This window comes from Thamnophis elegans, chromosome 3 (assembly GCF_009769535.1).
Source record: "Thamnophis elegans isolate rThaEle1 chromosome 3, rThaEle1.pri, whole genome shotgun sequence".
NCBI lineage: Eukaryota > Metazoa > Chordata > Lepidosauria > Squamata > Colubridae > Thamnophis > Thamnophis elegans.
Genome location: NC_045543.1, coordinates 116188354 through 116211292, shown reverse-complemented (window position 1 = coordinate 116211292; position 22939 = coordinate 116188354). Strand labels below are relative to the sequence as shown.

The window sequence follows — 22939 nt, the reverse complement described above, 5'->3', positions numbered from 1 at the left end:
GCTAATGCAATTCTACTCTCACCCCTTTCAACAATGTTAAAAACCACTGTCTGACCTCCATTTCGAAAGCTCTAGTTTTTTTCTTGCCAGGATTTCACCAAAAGCAGTAAAAACTGAAAAATCCAGAGGGATTCATCTATTATTTCCTTCATATTTTTTTTGTTTTCCAGCAATACACATTGTTTGTAAGTTGTCCAAAAATCCCCTTACTTCTACATGCCTTATGAAGGATTGGTCGCTATGCAACTAGAATACATTTTCTCTAATTATATTGTTCATTATCTCCGCCCTCTTTTTTTAAAAAAATGTTGAATTATACACTAACTTCAAAAAGAATGATTTTTAGCCAGAGTGAATTTCAAAGGCTCACAGATTCTTTTTAGGATTTGATCTGAGCTAAAGCTCTTTATAATTGGCTTGACCACTCTTCTCACAAAATCAATACTGTAAAGTAAATATGTGATTTTTTATTTTTTTTTACTTGGCTTGGTGGAATACAAGGAATGTTCAGGAAGGAGAACATAACCACCTGGGGGAGCTATCTGTCTATTTGCAACACCCCTGGATTTGTAGACCTTCAACTTGAAAGAAAAATGGCTGAAATCTTGCAGCAGCATCTCTTGAGAAATCTTATAACTTGAATTAGGGATGGGATTTAACAATCCAGTGAGATTTTAGTCTTTTTTATGTTGAAAGAGCCGTGCCAGCATGGTTTACCATGTGGATGAACAAAAGATTCAGGGTATAATGTTGGGTCAGTGGGGAAATTCAATTTTTTTTACTACCTGTCCTGTGGGTGTGGCTTGGTGGGCGTGGCAGGGGAAGGATACCGCAAAATTTCCATTCCCACCCTAGTCTGGGGCCAGTCAGAGGTGGTTTTTGCCGGTTCTCCACACTACTCAAAATTTCTGCTACTGGTTCTCCAGAACCTGCTGATGTTGAGTAAGAAGTAGGATCACAGTAGAGGTGCTATATCTGTACATTACTCTGTAGGAAGTTATCACCCAGCCCTCTCCCAGAAAAATGAAATATCCTAGGAAATATTGAAAAGGCAGAATATTTCTCTGGATGTGAAAAGGAAGAAACATGTTCTAAAAGACAGAATAGCTGCCTGCAGGTTCCTGCCCATCCCCACTTTGTCAATGGTCTATTAAGAAGGCCAAGTTAGTCCCTTTACATAATAAAGACTTCTCCACTTCAGCTCCAGGGGGATGGGATTAAAGCATGATAATATTGGCACTTTACCCAACTCACCACATGGCATCTGAGAATGCAACCAAACCTGGATTCAAAACACAGCCTAGAGAGTTGCCCCTGCATGGCCCCATGGGAGTCTGACAACCAATCAGAATAGAAGATCAAGATCAAAGGCCAGAGGGGAATAAAACCAGGGACTCAGCTTCTCTTCCTCCCTTCCCTTCTCTTCTCCACCAACATTGAAGCATGTGATCACTTTTTCTGTTCAGGACTCAAGCCATGTGGTCCTGTCCACTATTAAAACCATCTTTCCAAGCCTCCATGTCTCCAGTGTCTTTTCCCCCCACTATGAGCCGAACCCAGAAGGACGTTTCTTCCAACAACTCTAAACCTTCGTAGAAGTCTATCCAAACCTTACATTATTCACTGCCAACTTGGTACTTTCCAAGTTGGCAGTGAATTCTCTTCTGAATGGATTTTTATCGAAGGCAAGGGAAATTTTTAGGGTTTATTAGTAGATATTTTTAAAAAATCAGGGGTCCGATTTCTGAATTCTCTTCTGAGTGAAACCACTTGAACCACAGCCTTAGTTAAGATTAGAGCAGTAACATGCACAGGGCTTGGCACTTCACTATCAGTAGCCTCCTACACACCATTCCACATCCACAATATTGTCACATAACAAATCTGCTCTTCCAGATCGCTGAGGAAGTGCCAACATATGGAGCCAGCACAGAAAACAAACCCTGGGCTTCCAGTGAATGGAAGCAAGCAATTTAATGCAGCTATTTCTCTCCCACATAGGCATAACAGAATGGCACAGTTCAATATAGCAAACCACAGACTGTTAATATGGATTCTAATATGGATTCAAGGATCAAAATGATTTGAGGGAACACACTGAGGTACATACTCTGGTGGGGGCTAAGTAACATCACACCAGTGGTGGGTTTCAAAATTTTTTAGAACCTCTTCTGTAAGTGTGACCTGCTTTGTGGGAGTGGTTTGCCAGACATGTGACCAGGTAGGAGTGGCTTGGCAGTCATGTGACTGGCAGGGCCAACTTGTAAAATGTGGTGAAACTCACTTAACAACGCTCTTGCTTAGCAACCAAAATGTTGGCTCAGAAACTCTGGCATTTGAAGCATGCAAGTCTTAAAGCTGTCAAGTTACAAGACCCTTGCACCCCTAACCCTTTAGGGCAAACGTGCCCCGACAAAACTGCGAATGTCAAAAGCGCGCCGACAACAGCGCGCCGACAGAAGCGTGATTTAAGTTAAGGTAAGGTTTAGGGTTAGGTTTAGGGTTAGGTTTAGGGTTAGGTTTAGGGTTAGGTTACAGCACGCTTCTGTCACTGCGCTGTTGTCGGCGCGCTTCAGCGCTCATTCATCGGCGCGGTTTTGTCACCGCGGTTTTGTCACCGCGGTTTAGTCAGACGTGCTTTTGTCGTTCGCGCATTTGTGGTGGAACCTAGGGGAAAAAACCCAGGGGTGTTCAAACTTGACAGCTTTAAGACCTGTGGACTTCAACTCCCAGAATTCCTCCTCCAGTCATGTTGGCTCAGAAACTCTGGCACTGAAGTGTGCAACTCTTAAAGTTGTCAAGTTACAAGACCCTTGCACCCCAACCCTTTATAAAAAAAACCCCAGGAGTGTTCAAACTTGACAGCTTTAAGACGTTAAGGTTTAGATAGGACTCTTAAGAGGCGGGCGGGGCAATTGGTGAGCCAGCCAATCAGTGAGCGGCGGGTGGGGCAAGCATGGTGCGGACAGGAAGGGGGAGGGTGCTGGAACCGATTCTAATCAGCACTGTAGATTTGTGGAACCTCTTCTATAGAAGAGGTTAGAACTAGCAGGAACCCATCCCTGCATCACACCCATTCTTCACAGAAGCACATAAGATGTGGTGCTTGTTTGACATCATTCTAAAATACCGGTCTAGCTTTATATATATAGTACCTGCTAAATCTAGCGGGTAAAGGACCAAAAAAGTGTTCAGTTTAAAATCCAAGGTGCAAATGGGATGGCACTGGCATACATATGGCAGCCATGAGGAAAGAGACAATAGATAAAACAAAAGTCAAGGTGATTTTCAAAGGCATGCTTTGAAGGCGTGTGAACATACAAATAGTGGGACTTTATTTAAATTGATCAGGAGAATTAAAAGGTCTTCTGTTGCTGATAGGTAATGAAAAGACCATTTTTTGCAGCAACCAACAGCATCTTATTGTTGGGGCACAGGAGAAGAATAGCAAAGGAAGTTCATCTTCAGATAATTAGTGTGAAATTGTGTAGGGCTTAAGTGATTAAATCCAGCACTGAATTTGACTCAAAAATCAGATTGCTAGCCGTAGCCAATGGCAAGATACAGCATGATATGATTATATTGGCCAAGGAAAGTAATATAATCTAAGATTATGCACAAGGAGATGGACTTAATTCTTAATGGTTGATACAACCAGAAGCAGCAGAGAGAAGGTTAAGTTTTCAATGCAATTCCATTCTTAAAACAGGGGTGATCAGTCCAGCAGATAGCATAAAGCCACTGCATTAGGCAGCAGTTTTTGGAATGTAATGAGAAAGTAATAAATTGCTAGTTGTTTATTTTAATTTAGGGAGGGCAGGTTCTGAATATAAATAGATCAGTTCTTACATTCTGGAGTAGACATACTTTGGTGGTAGTGATGGAAGAAATGTCCTTCTGGGTTCAGTTCCAAGTGGGGAAAAAGACACTGGAAACATGGCAGCTGCTTGGAAAGATGGTATAATGGTGGACAGGATCACATGGCTTGAGGTCCTGAACAGAAAAGGGGGATCACATGTTTCCAGATGTTGGGTGAAGAAGAAAAAGGACCGAGATGCTGAAAGTTCCTGGTTTTACGCCCTCTCTGGCCTTTGATCTTGAACTTGTATTCTGATTGGTTGTCGGACTCCCATGGGGCCATGAAGGGGCAACTCTTCAGGCTGTGCTTTGAGTCCCTTTTGATTGCTTTGTGGGCTGATATAATTTTCCCAGTTGCCTTGTGTTGAGTTTCTGTAGAAGGCTAATCCTACCTTTATTATGCAGAGTAGACAAGCTCAGGCTTTATAATGGCCCATTGACAAAGGTGGGGGCTATTAAGTGTGAGTCTGTTTCCTGCCTAAAAACATGTTTCTCCATTTCTTATCCAGGGAAATATAATATTCTGCCTTTTCAATATTTCCCAGGATATTTCATTTTTCTAGGAGAGGGGTGGGGTTTTAACTTCCTACAGTAAGAGGGAGGACAAAATTGGGTACCGATTGGTCAGTGATCAGGAATGATGAGAATTGTGTTCCAAAATCTGCAGAGTCACAGGCCAAGAACCTTATAATAACTGTGAGATCAGATCAACTTTCTTTGACTGACCAATCTGTGAGCTATTTTTCCAACCCGTTTTTCCAAGACACCAACCCTTTTTCCAAGACACCAAGCTGGGGAAGGCTAGATTAGATAATATAACATAAGGAATTGCTTCTGGCAAAAAGAATAAATGGTTCACTTAGTTCTTCTGATCGCAAGAATTTAATGTATTTTAAACTATCACAAACGGTTAAATCCTGATATTTCTATCCTGGAGGAGAAATGAGAAAATCAATCTTTAAAAACATTTGAAGTGTTACAGATTATCTGCGTAGAAAATTCTATAAAATAGAGCTACACACTTTCAGTGCTGCTGGCAGAGAATAGCTCCATTGTACTATCAAAGCGTGACAAATTCTGGCAGATTTTCAGGATGCTTCCTTGAGCTTTTATGAAGTGATTGGCTACAATAATTTTTGAAAGAATGCAGCAGGAACAAGAAGAAAAAAGACAGAAAGAAAATAACTGTGTTTTTTGGGGGCACCCACAAATAATCCCCTTCTTCTTTGCTATTTTCTACATACTGTACATGTCTCCAATCACAACCAGAATCTTTCTGAAGTAGAGTTTAAGAAAAAATGGTGATCTTTGTGGTCATTAACTTCCTCAATATTCAGTCCAGAAGGACAGTCTTAGAAAACAAGATACCATTGGAGACTGCAAGCTTTGAAGGATCTTGGTTTGCAAGGGAAAGACTGGATATTTTTAAATACACGCAAAAACAACAAAGGAGTCCTAATCCCATCAAACTGGGCCCCTGTCCTTTCCATTCTTCTCCAAATAGCTTGGAAGTGATCCAAATAAGGAGCAGGAGTGAAGGGCTTAGCTTCTAATTATTTTTGTTCGTGGCTATGTTAGGAATATAATTCGGTTGGGTTGGCAATATATAAATCATGTAACAATGCTATACATGTTTCTTTAAATCATGCTGTAAAATGTGATTGGTTGCTGTTTTCCTCAATCGGCCATAAGAGGGAGCCAGAATGATTGTTAACTCTCTGTTTGTTAGATGCTGGGCTGATCTGATCTTAATGCCATGAGCTATTGTAAGTTTTGCAACTGCTAGCAAACTTTGAGTACTGAACTGATTATATGATTACTGGACTATGTTATTTGGATTATCCCTTAACTGCAAGACATTGATGACTGACTGAATTATCCGTGTATGACTTGGACTGTTTGATGGACTCTGATAACTTTATTTCCATGACAGAAAAAAGCCTATTTAAACTGCAGTGTCTCTGTATGCTGCTTTGTGTTTTCTCCAACAACACTCTCATAACGCTTCGCTGAACGTACTCACTCTTCCAACGGGGAGCTTACCTAACAGCTAGCACAAAATAAAGGTATTTGTGATTTACAGAGTATAAACCCTAAGATTAACACTTGGCAGAAGGGTCACAACTCTGCAAAAAATGATTTTTTTATTTTCTGTAGGGAAATCCAGAAAAGAAAAAGCTCTTGCTTTGACATCAGCACAACCTGGGGAAAGCTCTCTACCCCCCACTGCATTTTATCTATTCTTCAAAGCACAAGAAACTGACCTGAGGCCTTCACCCTCAGGAGAATACTGTCTGCAGTACTCAAGTGTGAAGGAATCTGTTGCTTTCAGGTTGCTGGTGCTCCATCGGATAGTAGCGGTGTCCCAGCATATGGTGCAGTCTTCTGATTTTATTTCAGGAGTTGGAGGAGCTGTGAATATAGGGGGATATTTGCTGAGCCACAAGAAGGGTTACAATTGTGGGTTTGTACCAGGGATGAAATTCAGCAGGTTCTGGAGAACCGGTAGAGGAAATTTTGAGTAGTTCAGGGAACTGGCAAATACCACCTCTGGCTGGCCCCAGAGTGGGGAGGGAATGGGGATTTTGCAGTATCCTTCCCCTGCCACACCCACTAAGTAACACCCACAGAATCAGTAGTTAAAAAAAAAATGAATTTCACCACTGGTTTGTACACACCAGAAGTAAAAAATCCAGGCATTTTTCTCTTAACCTATTAAAAATCTGTACTTGATTGTTCGCTTTTTATTTTCATTACAGGTAGTCATCTCTTAATTATCACTTGTTCACTGGCCTTTAGAATTTAACATGGTGCTAAATGAATGGTGCCTGGGACCCATTCCAGTACTTACAATGGTTGCAGTATCCCATAGTTACTGATTGTCATTTGTGATCTTCACTGCTGACTTCTAACAAGCAAAGTCAATGCCAACCACGTAATGTTGTGCTTAAAGATGGCACAAGAGTCACTTAATGGCAGAAATACAGCTGTTGCTAAGTGATGCAGTCACATGATATCACCCTTTACAACTGCATTGCTTAGTGATAGAATTCTGATCCAATTACCATTGTTAAGTGATGACTACCTGTATGATATTTCTCTCCTCTCCTTGTTAAATTTGTTACATTAACAACTGTTCTAAGGAATGATGGTCAAATAAGGTAAAGGTAAAGGTTCCCCTCGCATATATGTGCTAGTTGTTCCCAATTCTAGGGGGCAGTGCTCATCTCAGTTTCAAAGCCGAAGAGCCAGCATTGTCTGAAGACATCTCCATGGTCATGTGGCCGGCATGACTAAATGCCGAAGGCACACGGAATTCTGTTATCTTCCCACCAAAGGTGGTTCCTATTTTTCTGCTTACATTTTTACATGCTTTCGAACAGCTAGCTTGGCAGAACCTATGACAAGTAACGGGGGCTTACTCTGTTACGCGGCACTAGGGATTTGAACCGCTGAACTGCCGACCTTTCTGACTGACAAGCTCATCCTTAGCCACTGATCCACCTGATGATAAAATAGTAGTAGGTATATTAAAGTGACATTACCAGCTTTCAATCTTTTTCAGCAGCCCACTGCCTCAGCGGAAGGTAATTTTATATATTTTTATTCTTCTCTTTATTCTTCTCTTTATTTTTATTTGTTCTTCTTAATATAAGTATTGGAATTATTTTACACAATAGATAATGAAAATAATACCAATTACCAATTAAAATGCATAAGCCTGTAACCTGTAATATTTTAACACATCCTCTAATCCTAATTACCACATTTAAGGCTGGGTATATTCCCAATTCTATATATGTTTATAAGGAAATAATCAGAGGAGACTTTTATATTATAAACTCTAACAGATGAGACAATACCATCTGAGTAAAACTTAAGACTAAGACAGAGTTATCTATTTGACACCCATCCAGGTGTAAATACAGAAACAACCTTCTCAAAATCTCATATTTTAGCCATTTTATGATATGTCCTTTGTACTTCCTTATATTCTTTGTATTTCCTTAGGGCACAGCTGTAAATATTGAGAGAGAAAAAAATGTTTAAAAGACAGAACAGCTTACCAGTTCTAAATATGGATTTGTCACTGGGAAAACTACATCCTGCATAATTTACGGCCATGACCCATACGCTATAGCAGTGACCAGGTTCCAGATCCTCCAAAATGCAGTTGCTCTCTTTCACAATGACACGATATTCTTCAACAAAGCCTACAGGAAATAAAAGTAACATGTACACATGCAAGAAGCCATGGAAATGTGCAAATGTTCACTTCAACAGTAAGTGAAACATTTGACCAAACAAGAGTAGATTGGCAGAAAAGTTCTACATAGCAGTTGGAAAGGGAAGAAATGAACATGGGTCATATAACAAAGTGTCTCTCCATCCACTTGATGGGTTTTTTAAATACTCTTCTTTTGGAAATAACACAAAGAAAAGAATTTAGACTCACTTATGTTTGGATTGATTTAAATTCTCCATTGGATGGAGTTCAGTGTGGGAACTAAGCTTCCCTTTTGCGGGGGGAGGGGGGGGTCTTTCCAAGGTCAGGATCCCACCAACCATAAAAACTAGTTAGGAACCAAACAATCCCATATCTCTGACATGATCTCTTTCTGAACCATCATATTTTTGCTAAATTTATTTTTATTGTATTTTCTTTGTAGTCTGTAAACATAATAGCAAAAAAGTGCAATTTCTACAAACAAATACAGGTAGTCCCCAACTTATGACCACAACTGAGGCCGATTTTTTTCTTGTTAAGTGAAACATGTTTTAAATGAACTTTGTTCCAATTTATTCTTGCTACAGTTATTAAGTGAATCACTGAAATTGATACATTGTAGCATGGCTGTTAAATTTATCTGACTTGCCTATTAACTTTGCTTGTCAGAAGTTTACAAAAGAGGATCACATGACCCTGGGAGACTGCAACCATCATAAATATGAACCACTAATCAAGCACCTGAATTTTGATCGCATGTCCATGGGGATGCTGCAACTGTTCTGCCTCTACAATATATACGGACGCAGACTTGGCTGTCTGCCACAACTAAGGAGGGAGATAAGCAACCCCTTGGCTGGTAGCCCAGAAAGCTATCTCTATGAAACAAGGCTTGAACTCACGAAATTCTCCCAATCTTTCTCTACCGCTGGATCAGTAAATTGTTGTTTCCTGCAAAATTCTCCTCCCGTCACCCACCTATAAGCTCTCCGAGTGGGGCCAATCAGTAGCCACCTATTCCTATTTCCTTCTGTGACCCTTTTTCCAAAGTTGCTCCCTCCTCCTCGCAGTCCGACGCATACATATGTCAGGGACAGCCTCCCTCTGTTCTTCCTCACTGCTCCCTGACTCAGACGCCACCTGGTGGCCAACAGGCCTCTCTAGTCCCTGCTCTGACTCCAAACACCCCCCAGAGTGTTCCTCAACCTCCAGGACAATCCCATAGTGTTCATCGCTGTCAGATTCTACCAACAGCTCAGCCAACTGCTGTTGGGCCACAACAGCAACTGCAATAAGTGTGAAAAATGGTCATAAGTCATTTTTTCAGTGGTCTTCAGAGGTGGGTTCCTACCAGTTTGGACCAGTTCGGCTGAATAGGTAGTAACTTGGCGGCCTGGGTCACTGGAACCGGCAGCGACCCAGGGCTGCCACGCCCCCGAACTGATTCTCCTATAGTGGTGCCATCTCGATTTTTGGTTCTGCGCATGTGCAGAACAATTTTCATTACAGAAATGTATTTTTTCCCTTTTTTAATATTTTGTGCATGCACAGACATTTTTAGGTGCAAATGCACTAATGCTTCGCTCGCATGCACAGATACTTTTTTGCACACCAAACCAGCAATAATGCCAGCAGCAACCCACCCCTGGTGCTCTTGTAACTTCAAATGGTCGCCAAATAAATAGTTGTAAGTCAAGGATTACCTGTGCTCATTGATAATAACATAGAATAACTGAACTTATCAACAGCAGGCTACGTGAAAAAACAACTCCTCCTTAAACCTAGTAGCAGTAGAAATCCTGCTTAACAACAGTCTTAACTCTTCCTAGCGTGAAATTACTAACAAGCTGATTCCCTGAGGCAAAAAACATAAATTCTTCACACAATGTCAAAGAACATTCAAGGTGGTTTAACTACACTTGATGACATTGTCATTATTGTTATTATTTTGCTTCTGTAAATTCTCTTCCCCCACCCCCAATCCCCATTCAGAAACACTCACACACCACTTTGCTCTTTGCTTCCTGGGGATTCCTCCATACAATAAACCTGGAAGAAATCTGCGAAATCGTCTTCATTCAGAGTCCAATAGACAGCAATCGAAGTGCTTGTAGCTGAGTTTGGATCCTGAGGCTGTAATTTTGGAGTATGTGGGACTAGGGGAAAAATGTAATCAGTTATAAGGATGTATGGTTCGGCCAAGTATAATTTTATTCTGTTTTTATAATCTTACATTTATTCTGACCTATCTTCATGTTTGTATGTTTTTTTTTTAAATCTGCACGGCATTTCATATACATTTGGTACATTCTTAGCTCTGTAACAGTGGTGGCATTCAAAAATTTTTACTACTGGTTCTGTGGGCATGGAGTGGCTTGGTGGGTGTGGCTTAGTGGGCATGGCAGGGGAAGGATACTGCAAAATCTCATTCCCTTCCCACCAGTGGTGTGTTCCTATTGGTTCGGACCGGTTCGGCCGAACTGGTAGTAGTTTGGCAGCCTGGGTTTCTGGAACCAGCAGCAACCCAGGCCTGTCTTGCCCCTGAACCGGTTCCCCGGGCAGTGCTGTTAGCGCCACCATATTATTTTTTGCTTTTGCGTATGCACAGAACAATTTTCATTGTACATGAACACAGCACGCATCAAGCGCACGCATCATGCACTCGACTCAACCAATAGCAATAGCAATAGCAGTAGACTTATATACCGCTTCATAGGGCTTTCAGCCCTCTCTAAGCGGTTTACAGAGAGTCAGCATATTGCCCCCAACAATCTGGGTCCTTTTACCCACCTCGGAAGGATGGAAGGCTGAGTCAACCCTGAGCCGGTGAGATTTGAACCGCTGAACTGCTGATCTAGCAGTAGCCTGCAGTGCTGCATTTAACCACTGCGCCACCTTGGCTCTTCACCACCAGCAGTGGTGCCTGCCGGAACCCACCCCTGCTTCCCACCCCATTCCAGGGGAAGGATACTGTAAAATCCCCATTCCCTCCCCACCCCACTAGCCTGCTTTCCAGCTCCATTCTCCTGTGCAGGACAACAGAAGAAGACCAAGCCAATCAGCTAGGAGTCAGGAGGCAGCAAAATAGAGGGAGGGGGGATATTGCAAAATCTCTATTCTCACCCTACTCTGGGGCCAGCCAGAGGTGGTATTTGCCAGTTCTCCGAACTACTCAAAATTTCCACTACTGGTTTGCCAGAACTGGTCGGAACTGGCTGAATACCACCTCTGCTCTGTAATCAAGGGGAACTTGAATCAAGGGGAACTTGAATCTCAAATTCTGCTTCCCAACTCAAATAGAATGTTGAGTAATGCAAATAAAGTAAATTCACAAACCGAACAAATCTTTCACTTTCCAACTTTTTTCATTTTTCTAAATTGAGCAGAGTATGTACCAACAAGATTTTGGTACATTCATTATTATTCCTTTTTACTTTTTTATAGGAACATAGGATTGGCCTAAGACTTTTCTCTGATTGAGACACAGAAGCATCATTTTTTTCATCCCATATTTTGAAATCAGATGGACAAATGGTTGAAATGTATTTCTCCATTGGACTATTGCTCTTTATGGTACAATAGTACCCTGGTATTCATCATTAATTATATTTTCATGTCAAAATGTGTTCAGCCCCAAATTCAATAAGTTTCAGAGCAGTTGAGTACCAATGTGTCACTATATCTGAAACAACACCCTAGTTTAAGAGATCTGGCCTAGCTGGGGATTAGAAGAGAGTAAAAGCTTGCCTTTACTAGCTTCTGTAGCCTGAGATCTAGTCACCCTCTGCCTAGTAGTGAGGCTGGGCCAGAATAAATAAAATTAAACAACCCAATTTTATACATCATCACTAGAGCTCAAGCTGTACAGTACAGTCACATAGTAGAAAATGCCTTCAGGGAAAAGAACAAAAGGATGTGTGTGGTGATTTCTAGTTTGGCCTTCAGAAAATATGTATGCTACAAATACACAATAAGGTTTAAAGTTGATAAAGCTGCCTGCCTGCCAAGGCACTCCCTAAAGACACGGGAATTTAGCTTAGTGATTATACTAGGAATACTTGGATAGAAAAATGCTACTGTATTCAAATATTGATGCGTAATTTGTTTTGGAAACAAATAGAGAGCTAGCTATTTATGGAGAAATGACAACATCAGTATAACTTGCTAGCATTCTGAAGGAAACTAAAAGTGTAAAAAATGGAAATGTTCAAGGAATAGTTTAAAATGGTCACACCTCAACATTAAACTTCTTCATGCCACATTTTTCCCCCTCTCTTGGTAGATTTGTACTGGATGGGAGAAGATTTTCCCTACTCAGCCACTTTTTAAGTTACTTTCTGACACAATCATGAGGTTTTTTGGCAGAAAAAAACCTGCTGACACTAGCAGATTCCTTGTGATTAAAGCAAAGAGCTCCCTGACATTCATAATATGCTTCCTTCCCATTACTGAATACAAACTAGCTTATTTGTTTCCTGGAAATGCAGCAGCTACTTCAAAGGCAAGAGAATGGGAACATGATTAGGTGCCACATAGAAAGCATTCCTGATTAGATTGTCTACTGTTTTCCTGTTCAATACCAATTACAGGTAGGAAGTACTGTAAACCAATCAAGGTCCAGTACTGAAAAAAAGGACTGGTTTGAATGCCATTTCTCCAATGAAAACCCTTCCAGGTTTATTAGGCAAATAATTTTGGGGGACAGGAGATATACAAGATATACATTCTCAAAGCCCTACAGCTTCAACCTTGTACTGTCTACCATGGACCTCACCCCATTCCTAAGAGGTCTGTAAAGAGGGCGTGCATAAGCGCACCATTCCTGTCCTAGTGCCCCATTTATTTGTACTCATTTCTTTTGTTCATATCCATGTTTATACTTATACAGTATCTGTTATCTTGTACATGTTTGAGAAACTAACTAACTAAATTAAAAATAAAAGTACTGTTACTCCCTCCCTGTAGAACAGGGTGTCACACCCACCCCTGGTTTAGCGAAGGGGGGGGAAGTTGCAAGACGTCACTTGACACCAATGTGTCATCACAAGTTTGCCACCCCTGCTGTAGAACATCTTACCCAGAGGTGAGGCTGGACCTCACTATTCTGGCCTTCCAAAAGAATGTTTAAGACTATTGTGGGGGACTCAAAAGTAGTGGGCGGTCCTGAGGAGGGTTGGTGCCTTGAAGATGCTCTCAGTACTTGTACATTGTTTGTAAGGATTTTTATGGTCTTTTTCATTGTAAGCCACTCAGAGTCACATATACAATGAGATGGGCAGTGAATATATTTGATAAGCAAATAAAATTAAAAGCCAGTATTTTCCTCTTAGTGTTATTAAACCCAGTGAGATTCCCTTCTTGGTCAGCCCTTCTGCAGCTATACTTTTAAAAACCTTAAATTACAAGTCACAGATCTGTTGCATTTAGTTGCCAATTCCATTGTCATTTGAACTGAAGATTTTTTTAAAAAAATCTACATATCGGCAAAGCAAAAGGAATATGTATAAGGCCTCTGCCACATGATGTATAGAAATAGGTATAAGGCCTCCACGGTGGAGAGTCTTGATTTTTTAACTCTTCTCTCTCGCTAACTTTGAGGGGGGTGGGATTTTTGGTTTTTGGTGGAGTGATTGGGTCAGCTTGGGAAATGTAAAAACTTTTCAATGGATGAATGTTCACATACCATGAAGGGTCATGTAATTCAGAACAAATTGGGGTGGGTGGGATGGGGAGATTAAAACTAATGTTACCTTCTTTACTGTTGACCGAGTTACACAACAACATTGATCCAAAAAAGTGTGCTGGGCAAGGCTGGCTAGAGGCTCTAATGAGTAATCTTTCTCCGTGGATGCACATGTTTCTGATCAATAATCAATAACTCTCTTCTCACTAGCACAACCAAACTGAATCACAGCAGCCTCTGTTGGGATTGCAATTCATTTTTTTCTTCCCCTCAAGTCTGTGGAGCACTGATGACGTTTAGATTCAAGCAAGAACACAAGAGTGAAAATCTATAAGCAGGCAGCTCTATTGATGGAACTTTGGTTCTACAATGTTCCTTTTAATATTTAAGTGAAAATTGCTTGATTTTTTTCTTACCTGCATTATCCTATAGCTCTTACACTCCTGACTACATTTCTTTTTGTTTTTAAAAGAGGGGACAATTGCGTCTAGCCTCCTATATGGAGGTATCACATTAACCAAGACAAAAATGAGCTAATGGATTGAAGCCAGGTTTTCTTTTAAGCATCATGGATAAACAGATTGAAAGAAATCATTTTATATATGACAATGCCGGCGACACGTTGATGTGCACAGAGGTGGAACGATGCGCAAATTCTCACAAAGAAAAAGTGGATTGTGAAATTAATAGAACTGGCAGAGATGGCAAAACTGATTACTTTGATGAAAGATAAAAGTTTATCTTACTTTGTTACTAAATGGAGACCACTTTTGACTTTCTTGTTTGAGAAAGATGAAAATGTTTTGGTTTTAGAATCTGATAGTTACATATGTTAAGTTTATAAATATATTGTATGATATATATATATTATGTGATATATATATATCACATAATATATTGTATATTGTATAAGGTTTATGTTTAAATTTTGAATAAGCGATTATCATGCTGTACAGTTTTAAGGGGTTGTTAAGTTTGTATGTTGTTTTAATTGAGAATGAAAGTTTCTTACTGTATATCATTTGTATCTGTATTGAAGAAAGTCAAGAATCAAATTTCTTTTCTGTTGTTGTTGTTCACTTTCTAACTTTTCCACCTTTTGATCCCCCCTTCCTTTTTTACTCCTTTTTATCATTGTTATTTTGTTTTTTATCTTTCTTTGAAACTTTATAAAGTTATCTAATGATTAAAAAAAGAATCAGAAAGGAACTAGAATAATGTAATAGCAGAAATGCTAGAGACAGGATAACTTCCTATTTATTTAATTCCTCCTCAGCAGTGAATCTTACTGGGTTATGAGCCCAGAGATGAGGAACATTGTGCATCTGGGAATCTTACAAGCAATTTAATGTACCATCACCTAAACTTGGTCTCTTTGCACACTTTTTTTTGAAGTTACATCACTAAATTACACTAAGCACTTTCACTAGATATACTACCAAGGGAGTGGAGCAGTGGTGGGTTCCAGCCATACAGGCCAGTACGGCCATACCAGTAGTAGCAGGGAGCAGCTGACAGCGTACCGGTATGGTGGCTCATTTGGCCCACCCACCCACCCGCGGTCTCTCATGATCTATGCTAAAAGAGGTGGGATATGTTAGTTCAGCAATAGTTGCCCTCTCGATATTTTTGCCCTTCTGTGGCTAGTCAATGATAAGAGACAATGGGAGTTTTAGTTTAATAACATCTGAAGGGCCACTGATTGCCTGTTCTTGGACTGAACACTTATTTACAATTATGATTTCAATTTTTTGAAAACATCTCTTGCATGTCAATTTTGATTTTTTTTTTCTTTTTGAAGCATCTGGTAGTAAAAAATAAATTTTGTTAAATGAAATATCAAATGGAATAGAAATGATTCGATTGAAAGAGGGGTAGTGGCATCAGAAGGGGAAGGATTAGCTTGTTCCTTCCTGGCAGCAGCCTTCTCCCACCTTGAAAAGGCCTTCCTCCTCATGTTCTTTTGCATATCAATTTGGGAGCACTTAAAAAAAATAGAAGTGAATTTGGTCTTTTCATCTAATGTGTCTTTATTCACATGGAGTCCATTATATAATGATTGATCCAGCTTCCCTTGTTAATATGAATAAAGAGCATGCTGTTCTTTCTCCAGCTTTCTTCCCCACCATAATCTAAATACTTAGGCACAATCAGCCTTTGCTTCAACCTCAGCTGATTACTAATTACATGCACAAGCTTGCAACTCCAGATTTCCTTTCCCAACACGTTCCTTTTTAAGGCATTGATATATTCTCAACACTCTCGTGGAATGGTTTGAAGGGCTTCTTACCAGGCATGAGTTGTAAAGTCCTGTCGTTATTTGTAAAGCCACCCGCACATGGTTCAAACTGTGAGAAAGCAGCAGGCATCTTTTCCAAAGTCACAATATTTTCCACAGTGGAAAGTAACCTATACAAATGAAAATATATACATACACCTCTTTAGAAGCATTCTAAGAATATCCGGCTAACGGGGCCTACAATTTCCTAGATCAGGCCTGTACAAATGATGAGTCATCAGTCCAAACACTGCTTAATTAGCCATTTATAGCCACTCACTAGTAAATAGCACTCCATTTATTGCATGATGTTGGCACTCTTAAGAATAGCACGTGGCCCAGTAGGAAAGAAATCTCCAGCCCAGCAACAAAGAAAAGATGAGATCTAAAGAAGCCTTGAGATTTAATACATGTCACATGCAAAAGCAAATTAGGTTTGTACTAATCCTGGTTCAGGTTTTTTTTTAAGATATATATTTTCCCCTTTAAAACAGTGTTTCTCAATCTTAGCAATTTTATAATGTATGGACTTCAATTTCCAGAATTTCCAAGCCAGCATGCAGAGTTTGATAGGATTTTTAAACCATATTTTTAACCAATAAATAACGGCTTAGTTCACATAACATACCAAGCAAAACAAACAAACAAACCATATTATGACTTAGGATAATGCATATACCAAATTCTTACTTACTTGCTCAAATATTCATTGTTATTCACAATAACATTTGAGATCTTGGTCTAGGTAAAGGCAGAGCTTGACTCTAGGGGATGGTGCTCATATCTATGTCTTAGTTGAGGAGGCTAGTGTTGGCACTTCAGTGGTCATGTAACCAGCATGATTATATGCTAAAGCTCATGGAACACTTTTACTTCCCACCGAAGTGGTACCTATTTATCTACTTGAATGTGCATGCTTTGAGCTGCTAGTTTGGTAGGATCTGGGGCAATTAATGGGAGCTCATCCCATCATGTGATGCTTGGTTCTTGAACACAGGCTGCCAGCTTTCTAAGTGTTCGGTTTGTCTAAGAAATGATGATTTGGCTTTACACAGTATATTTCAACCAACAGCTAAAACAATTCTGAGTACGCTTTTGAAAAAAATTGAGTCAGATTAAAATTAGAATATTTTAAGGAATCATTTATCTCTTTCATTCCCATCAATGTTCCTGTGTTCCTATAAGCACTAGTCTAAATTGTAGGTAATTGGTTTTAATCAATCCAACTTGGCTATTTCAGTAATTAAGTTAAAGTAAACCACAGTTAACTTGTTATGCAAATATAGTTAAATTATCTGGGGAATTCTGGGAGTTGAAGTCCAAGAACATCTAGGAAAATGCCTTCGACATTTTCAGGTATCAAAAAAGAACATGTAACATTTACGTCCTCATTGCTATACTTTTTACCTACAACCTTCGCCTCTTTCCACAGCCTTTATGGCCACTCACTCCTCACACCCAGCCCAGCCCAGCTACAGGCAATAAAAGCACAGGTGAATGGTAGAAATGTAGAACAGCTACCGTATATATTCCCAAAACCTTCTTTGAAAGGGAGGGACTAGTGACCAGACCTAACTGTCCATTTCTGAAGCACAAAGATGTTAAGGTCATAATGAAAAATACAGAGACTGAAAGAATAAAACCTGTCATTTAAAATATTTGTATATAAGACAGAAAATAGGTTGAGCAAGGAGGAAATTTAACTGATGCCATAGTTGCCATATAAAGGAGCTAACAGCATGGAGCTCATATCAAAAAAGGAGGTGGAAACAAAAGCAAACAGAATTGGAAGCTATTAACTCTTATGTACAGGCAGAAAAAAGGAAAACTTTTTTAACTGTAAGACAAGTATCAGAGAACCTGTTTATGCAAAATAATGGTGTGTCATAATTTAAAAGCAAAGAATTACTCTTGAAATAGGTCAACTGTAAACACTAAAGAATTTGCATTTTATGTAGACGAATAAAGACTGAAGAGGAAAGTTGCAGTGAAGTTTTTACACAAACATACACATACACACAGGCCCAAAGATATATCTGCCATCATGCCTTTATTCTGGATACAGTAAGGTCGAGACGGTTGTTATCCTATTAATTGCAAGGTCAGATGGCATTATTGTAAATGTTTTAGAATGTAGCATATTTTTTGGATTATAAGACACACTCCCCGCCCCCCCAAAAATGTGGGTGGAAATGTCTGTGCATCTTATAGAACAAATATTGTGGCAGGGGGAGGGGGCTGGTGCGATGCCAATCAGCTGTTCTAGGTGGCGGAGATCATTGCTGCCACCACCTATTGCCACCGCTGCTGCTCATTCGCCGGTGATCAGGCCACTGTAGCAGTATGGATCACAATTAATATTAAGGTGCAAAGAAAAATGTACACATCACAATTCTTATGTTGCTACATTATATAAAAAAATAAAGAAACAACAATCCCCTCCAGACCATACAGTGTCAAACTCAAAGGTCCGGGAACCAGATCCAGCCCATAGGGTGCTTAGACATGCAGGGCTGCCCTAGAAGCAGCAAAATATTGGACCACGGTGGATCTGCCAGCAACAATGGAGCTTGGGAGGGCCACGTGCAGCCCTCCTGAGCTCCATTTTCCCTGGCAGAGAATTGCAGGAAGCCGTCGCAGCCAAAAATGAAACTCAGGACCTCTTTTCGCTGGCAGAGTGCTCGGGCCACCACAGGCATCCCCGACACAAGTGATGTTAAGCTGGCCACACCCACCCTGCTCGCACACCCCTCCCCAGCCCCCCTGAGGTCACATACAACCCTGATATGGGCCTCAATGAAGTTGAGTTTGACACCCCTGGCTTAGAACAAAATGGGAAAACAATGCTGAGGAATGTATAATAATATATTTGAAGCGCAAAAGGACACTTGCTGTCTATTAAATATGGGCAGATTACTGCAAAATCTACCCCCTTTAGTATCTATGTTAATAGAAACGTATTTATCCATATATTTTTTAAAAAATGCAAGCAATTTCATAACATAATAACTTCTAACATAAGGAGACTGTATTCCCCTGATTTATGTCATTCTTAATGTAAGTTGGCCAAGACCTTACATGCTCAGTGTTAAGTGTTCTTTGCCATTTAAATCTTTTTGATGCTCTCTTTTCAAATGCAAATTTCACTATTTTAAAACTCCTTTTGAACAACACATTGCCTGATGGTTACATGCAATATTCAGTATGATACCTCTTTTTCCAGAAACCTTTTATAGGAAGAAGATGAATACTAATAGAGTTTGTTGAACTATGAAATCTTCTGTGAGCAGAACATCCAGATTTATTTCCAACAAGATCCATGAAACAATTCTTTTAAACCTCTATCGGTGAGGGATATTTTCTATTTCCTCCCACTCCCACTATCCTATCTGAGTTGTTGAGGTTTTTTCTTTTAACTTTTTTTTAAATTTCAAAAATCTGCAAGATTTCTTGGCTGAAAAGCAGCAATAGATCCAAAGAATTTGCATCTACAGCAGGAACAATTTTGGCATTTTTAGATCACCTTTCAGTTTTCTGGAAAACATATGGGTTCCCAGATCTTTTGGAAAGTCATATAAAATAGTATTTTGATTAAAATTAATTGATGGGAGAGTCCTTGTGAAAATATCCTTAAGCAATATATAACTAATACCTAATTATTCAGATACAGGAATCAGAAATAAAAGGACAAATTCATACTTAATTGGAGTTGGAGTTTTCACTGGTCAAAATTTAATTATTTTACCAAACTAGCATTCAGAATCATTTTCATTAACATTTCATCTAATATAGTAATTAAATCAACAAAACCCGAATACTAATGAATATTGACATTTTGCAGAATGCAACTGGAATTTTAAAATAGATTTTATATAACCTCAATAAATGCCCACTTTGAAATGCTCTGCAGATGCTATTGAAAATGGAATGGAATTGTATCATACTAGTTTGTATCATACTAGTTGTATTATACAATGGAATTGTATCATATTAGTATTTAAAAGCTGAGTTATAAAATTCATGCTGAATATTTTCAACTCTTGACTATCACTGCCAAGCACACCATTTTTTTTTTGTTCCATCGAGACTTTTCTAAAATGAGATATTTATACTGGCAACATGCCTCCAACAGACCTTGACAGGATTAAAGTATTAAAACATGCTCATCCTAATTCTCTCCACAATGCATCAAAGCTACATTTCAAATACCTTTTATTTATTTCTTCAGATGACTAAAAGAGGGAAGAAAGGGATTAATTGATTCCTGTTATTCAACATACTGAATATAAAACATGCAAGATTTTGTTTACTGACATGCTCCACATGTATCAGAGCAGGATTTCCATTTTTTTAATAGAAATTTTGTATATCTGTACCAAACCCTAACCTCCAAATTTGCAAAACTGAAGGAGAAACAGTATCCTAGTAATTCATATAGGGACCTGAATTAAATAATCACTACTAGCAGCGGTTAAGCCTTGGCAAGCTTAAGTTAGAGTATTCTATATTAAGAAGATTCCACCCACACATCCTTCACCCTTTCATTTTATTTTACTTTTAATTATATACATTACAAGAACATTGATCTAGATGTTTCCAAACTGATGACTTCCAATTATGTTGGACTACATGTTGGTGGCTGGGAAAACTGGAGGTGTTTTCTTTTTAGATTCTTTTTTTATCCCACTTTATTATTTTTATAAATAACTCAAAAGCAGCAAACATTCACTTCACAATCCTGTGAAGTGAGTTGGGCTGAAAGAGAGTGATTGACCTAAAGTCACCTGGTGGCTTTAAAACTCAGTTTCCTTAGACTGTTGCCTTAACTGCTGTCCCAAACTGCACTTTAGTTTTAATTTAGTTTAGTATTTTTTTAATTTGGTTTTCTGCATTAGTTGTAGCTGAATGCCAAATTGGAGGAAACAGATCTTTCTTTGTCTGCAAAACAAGCTTGCTACTTGAATGGCAACAATGGATAGAAGAATAATTTGAGGTCGTCGGTGGTTGTCTGAATTTTTGAAGCCTGATGAATAGAATAGAATAGAACAGAACAGAATAGAATGGAACAGCTTTATTTGGCCAAGTGTGATTAGCACACAGAGAATTTGTCCCCGGGACAGAAGCTCTCAGTGTACATACAAAACAACAAAGTAATAGTAAACATAATAATGATACCAATAAGAGAAGGAGTCGAAAAGATGAGAAGCATAACAGCAATACAGCCATACTATATGGGTAAATATACTTAGACATAAGATAGTGCTGTGGGAATTAGGTGTTCAGTAGAGTAATGGCACAAGGGGAAAAAAAACTGTCTCTGGTTGGCATGCAATGTCCTGTAGTGATGGCCTGAGGTAAGGAAATGAAACAGTTTACGTCCAGGATACGAGGAGTCTGTAGATATTTTTTCAGTCCTCTTTCTGACCTGTGCAATATAAAGGTCCTCAATGAAAGGCAGGGTGGTTGCAATTATTTTGTTTTTCTGCAGTCCTAACTATCCGTTGAAGTCTGTATCCGTCCTGTTTGGTTGCTATACCAAACCAGACAGTTATAGAAATGCAAATGACAGACTCAATAATTCCTCTATAAAACTATATCAAAGCTCCTAGGGCGGTCTGAAACTTCTGAGTTGATGCAGGAGAACATACTTTGTCATGCCTTTTTTATGATGGTTTGGAGATGCCCTTTACAAATCCTGAGAGATTATAGAATCTACAAACTTTAAGGACTTTACTCTTGATACTGTGTTGTTTAATATAGTAAGAGGTGGTCGAATAGGAGATCTCCTCCTAAAATCCACGCTCATCTCTACAGTTTTAAATGTGTTCAACTCCAGATTGTTCCGGCTGCACTAAAGAGCCAGTTGTTCAACCTCCTGTAACTTGATGTACTGTATATCAAGTTACAGTAAAATAAAAATAGGGACTTCCAGTCTCCCTTAACACTTCAAAGTGTCTGTCCTTAATGAATTTGGAGATTAAGCCTAGGACAATCCCACCAGTGATGTTAGGAAGTATGCAAGTACAACATAGAAGAAACTCAGGAGAATAATATAAGGATGGAGACTGTATAACAAGTTTTTTTTAATTTGATGTATCTGGCAGGGAATTTTAAGTGTTGTTGCTCCCACACAAGCTATCTCATGGCAAAAATCCTATGAATATTACTTCAAAATTAAGCACCAATTACTTGATCAACCAATGGCTCTAATTCCTCAGTTAATGTATAGGATTATAGCAATAGCAATATAGCAGTAGACTTATATACCGCTTCATAGGCCTTTCAGGCCTCTCTAAGCGGTTTACAGAGAGTCAGCATATTGCCCCCAACAATCTGGGTCCTCATTTTACCCACCTCGGAAGGATGGAAGGCTGAGTCAACCCTGAGCCGGTGAGATTTGAACCGCTGACCTGCTGATCTAGCAGTAGCCTGCAGTGCTGCATTTAATCACTGCGCCACCTTGGCTCTCAAAGGTCTATCCCAATTATGAGCCTGCTGATAAATAATAGCCAGTCTGCTTCCATGAAGAGCTATGTAGCAAAGACTATCAATAATTAATTTTTTTCCATGATCCCAAACTTTGGGAACATAATATAGCTTTGCACGACTTACCTTTAGGAAATCAAAATCATCAATTTCCTCAGTTTCCTTTATTATCATTTCTAGTGTCTCCTTTGCTGTATCGATATAGTCTTGAAAAATAACCATCTGTTCATAAAGATATTCCATTTTTGTGTTCTTTGCTTCTTCAAAATTCTGTGACTTTCTCTCATGGTGACCAAATACCATCTTTACCACATTTTCATTTTGCTCTTCTAATAACTTCTCCTTTTCCTTACAGTTGTCCTAGGAATAGAAGTCAGAAGAAAACATAATATTCTTGCATGAAACA

The 22939-nt window shown here is 39.3% G+C and overlaps 1 protein-coding gene across 1 annotated transcript in view; it reads right to left on the bottom strand.

Annotated features, from left to right (window-relative positions):
• Positions 1-22939, bottom strand: part of CMYA5 (cardiomyopathy associated 5) — a 64491-nt gene that overhangs the window by 17419 nt on the left and 24133 nt on the right. Inside the window, exons 4-9 of the mRNA XM_032213874.1 lie at positions 22660-22893; positions 20257-20279; positions 16060-16178; positions 10093-10242; positions 7926-8072; positions 6123-6270 (exon numbers count right to left, since the gene is read on the bottom strand). Coding sequence (XP_032069765.1) covers positions 6123-6270; positions 7926-8072; positions 10093-10242; positions 16060-16178; positions 20257-20279; positions 22660-22893 — 821 coding nt within the window. The remainder of the gene's footprint in view (positions 1-6122; positions 6271-7925; positions 8073-10092; positions 10243-16059; positions 16179-20256; positions 20280-22659; positions 22894-22939) is intronic.